Source organism: Nicotiana tabacum, chromosome 24 (genome assembly GCF_000715075.1).
Source record: "Nicotiana tabacum cultivar K326 chromosome 24, ASM71507v2, whole genome shotgun sequence".
NCBI lineage: Eukaryota > Viridiplantae > Streptophyta > Magnoliopsida > Solanales > Solanaceae > Nicotiana > Nicotiana tabacum.
Window position 1 is genome coordinate 106,860,313 of NC_134103.1, and position 4,217 is coordinate 106,864,529.

Sequence of the window (4,217 nt, forward strand, 5' to 3'; positions counted from 1 at the left end):
TGGTGGTCAAGAGTTATGGTATCCCCTCGATAGCTTTGATTTGGTCGGGGTTGATCTCGATCCCTCGCTGCGACACCAGGAAACCTAAGAATTTTCCCGAAGCTACGCCAAACGCGCATTTCTCCGGGTTCAGCTTCATTCCGTATCATCTGAGTATGTCAAAAGTTTCCTTCAAATGATCGATGTGATCCTCTGCCCTTTTGTATTTGACCATCATATCGTCTACGTACACCTCCATGGTTTTGCCGAGCTGGTTTTTGAACATCCTTGTTACAAATCTTTAATACGTAGCCCCCGCGTTCTTTAGCCCAAACGGCATGACCCTATAGCAATACGTTCCTTGGTGGGTGATGAACGTGTCTTTTCCTGATCTTCTTCTTCCATCAGGATCTGGTTATAACCCGAGTAAGCATCCAAGAAACTTAATAATTCGTGCCCGGCCGTCGCGTCGATGAGTTGGTCGATATGAGGTAACGAGAACGAATCTTTCAGACATGCTTTGTTCAAATCATTGAAGTCCACGCACATCCACCATTTCCCATTTTTCTTTTTGACCATTACTACATTGGCGATCCACTTGGAATACTTAGACTCCCTGATGGAGCCGTTCTCTAGTAGTTTCTCCACCTCCTCGCGCACTGCGTCGTTGATTCCGGAGTTGAATTTACGCATGACCTGTCTCACTGGGGTTGGAATAGATCGACATTTAATTTGTGCATAGCGATTTCTTTTGGGATGCCCGGGATATCTGCATGGCTGAAAGCAAACAAATCTGCGGTAGCTGTTAAAAATTGACTGAATTTACCTTGATCCTTAAGTTTGCAACCGATATAGGCCTTCTTGCTACAATCGTTGGGGTCCAATTGAACGGGTTTCGAGGTTTTCTATGGTCAATCCTGCAACTTTGATCATGTCAGGGTCTTTGATATCGTCCCTAGTCTCATCGTACTCCGACCTCAACCCTGCTAATTGCTATGCCTCTTTATATTTGTCCTTTCTTTGTTGGGTGGCCGTGCTATCTAAGGCAATGCGGTATCACTCCTGGGATGTGCGCTGTTCTCCACGTATACTGAATATTACCCATGGAGTTGGGAATTTAATTACTTGGTATAAGTTGGAGGGGACGAATCTCATGGGATGTATCCATGGTTGACCCACTATGGCGTTGTATGCAGTGGCCTGGTCTATGATGTGGAATATTGTCTCTAGAGTTACGCCGCCGGCCAAGACGGGGAGTGTAATTTCCCCGGATGTTCGCTCAACTAAATTGTTAAAACCGGTTAGTGTGATATAACGCGGTACAATCTTATCCTCGAGCCTTATTTGGGCAAGGACTCGGGGATGGATAATGCACACACCGCTTCCATCATCCACCATGATGCGCTCTACATCAGTTTCTAAAATGTGTAAAGTAATAACAAGGGCATCATTATGAGGGAAAGTTAAACCGTCAGCATCTGACTCATAGAAGATGATACTTTCTTTGAGTCCGTCATACCGTTCGCGGATGAGCGACCGCTTGAGTTTGTGAGTGGTGGTGAACTTTACTCTATTGACAGAGACATCGCCACCGCCGTTGATGATCATGTTGATGGTACGAGCTGGTGATGTCGGTTTTGGCGGGACATGATGTTCATGCCCTCTGGCGAAGTTGGTCCTCCCCTTATCGCTTAACAGTTCTTCGAGGTGCTCTTGCCGTAACATGTTTATGACTTCCTGTCTGAGGGCGATGCAATATTCGGCTTTATGCCCGCGTTCCTAGTAGAACTCACAGAGGGCGTTGGACTTTCTGGTGTTCAGGTCTAATCTCATATTTGGATACCACTTTACTTTTGGTCTGAGTTTCTCAAGAGCGTAGACGATCTCTGTAGGTGACACAAAAGAATTGTGAGTAGATAAATAAGGTAGGCATACTGAGGTTAGCAGGTGAGTCAGTCATCCTGATATATGGTTGATGTTGTTCCCTGTTAGGTCGCAGAGTCGAATGATCTCTTCTGGCGTTGTCTCTTCGATTTGTTCTGGATTCAGCTTATACCAAGGTTAGTCGGTGAGTCGGCCCATTAAGATCGTCCTTGTCACGACCCAAAATTCCACCACAAACGTCGTGATGGCACCTAGTCTCTAAGACTAGGTAAGCCGATTTTAATTACATTTTGAAGCCATTTTTTTTATTAAATAAATAATCAAAACTGACAGCGGAACAAATATGAATATACAACCTCCCAAGACTGGTAGTACTGAGTCACGAACTCTAACTGAATACATAGAATGATCACGAGGACCGAATATACAATACTGTTTGATTACAAATTAACAGTACAATGAAACGAAAAGACTCCAAGGGATTGCTACGACCAAGCAGCTCTACCTTGAATCCATACTATCCCGCTTTAACTCTGCTCAAGTCTGTTATCTTCAATACCTGGCTCTACACAAAATGTACAGAAGTGTAGAGTGAGTACACCACAGCGGTGCCCAGTAAGTATCAAGACTAACCTCAATGCAGTAGAGACGAGGTACAGTCAAGACACCCACTAGTCTAATAACCTGTACAATATAATATACAAAATAATAGAAAATAAATAATAATAAAGGAAGGATAAAACAACCAGTGATATGCACAACAGACAACAAGAATACCATTAATATCACAAAATAATTAATAAACACAATTACACCTAATTAAATCAACCCCTTCAAATAAATGTCTTTCACATAATTCTTCCAGATAACTCTCTTCCGAATATAATTTTCTCTAATAATTATTTTTCAAATATAATTCTTTCAATAAATCTTTTCAAATACAATTTTCTCAAATAAATATCTTTCAAATACAATTCTTTTATATAATACTTTCTAAGTAAAAATCCTTCCAAATAAATATTTTTAATATAATTCTTTCAATTAAAAAGTCACCATGTGACACTTCATTTCATAATAAAAAAAATACGGGTATCAGCCTATTTTTCATATTTTCACGGCACCTCGTGCCCATAATTAAATCATCATACTTCCCCGGCACCTCGTGCCCTCATTTCATATCACAACTGGACGGACAATTCATGTGCCAAATATCATTATCATTTCATCACAGCACCTCGTGCCCACATTTTATATCACAACTGCATGGACAATTCACGTGCCAATATCCCCATTTCATATCACAATTCACGGCACCTCGTGCCCACATTTCATTTTATAAACTGCATGGCAATAGCCACATGCTCCCAATTTCAACATAAATCAGATTATTATCAATTTACTAACAACAAGACAAGTTGCACAAGGTATAAAAATAAACACAAAAAAATCACAATATCACATGAAAATTGTCGACACCACAAACCCACATCATCACATATCGTCCCTGACAATAGCCACCCTTATCGCTCCTATTGCCACCTTTATCGCTCCTATAGCCACCCTTATCGCTCCGCCCAGACAATATTAATAGCCACCCTTATTGCTCCTATTACCACCCTTATCGCTCCTATAGCCACCCTTATCGCTCCGCCCAAACAATATCAATAGCCAACAAACACAACAGTGAAACCATCCTTATAACCACATCATATCAACGGTGAAATGCCATCCTTATCTCCCCAAAATAACAACTCACACAATACAACAATTTACACGGAAAATTATCACAACATAACAAAAATCAATTCATATCACAATTTGCCCAATGGCCACAACCAAATTTCAAAGCTACAACCAAGTCAATTAATTTTACAATAAATAACCAAAAGCTCCACACAATGCGTACAACACCCAAAAACAATCAATAGAGATAGAAATTACTCAACATAAAGCAAAGACTTCATTTAAATTCAATTTTTCAATAATTATAAAAACACCTCTTCTTAAGCTCATTTAATTAATTATTTGCAGAAGGAAAATCCATAATGAAATTAAATTACAATAATTATCAAACCAGCAAATTCACGAAATTTCCTAAATAATCAAACAGCAATCACCTCACATTATCATATAACAACATAGTCAACAACAAGGGTTTAGGCACGGCAAGTAGATGATTAAATATATGCCAACAATTATCCAATTTACTACACAATATGCTCAAGACTTTAACTCAATAAAATTTGCACATATAAATCAAGTACGTACTCGTTACCTCGCGTATATAGTTTTCAATTACACAAATGGCATATAAGACTTAATGCCTAAGGAAAAATTCCCCCACTCGAGGTTAA

The 4,217-nt window shown here is 39.8% G+C and overlaps 1 protein-coding gene across 1 annotated transcript; it reads right to left on the reverse strand.

Annotated features, from left to right (window-relative positions):
- Nucleotides 1-1,035: 1,035 nt before the first annotated feature.
- On the reverse strand, nucleotides 1,036-1,704 carry LOC142178377 (uncharacterized). The gene has a single exon (XM_075247719.1). The coding sequence runs from the start codon at nucleotides 1,702-1,704 to the stop codon at nucleotides 1,036-1,038; it is 669 nt and encodes a 222-aa protein (XP_075103820.1).
- Nucleotides 1,705-4,217: the final 2,513 nt, after the last annotated feature.

Excerpts from the sequence above, each read along its gene's own strand:
- LOC142178377 (XM_075247719.1), bottom strand. The coding sequence starts at position 1,704 with ATGTTACGGCAAGAGCACCTCGAAGAACTGTTAAGCGATAAGGGGAGG.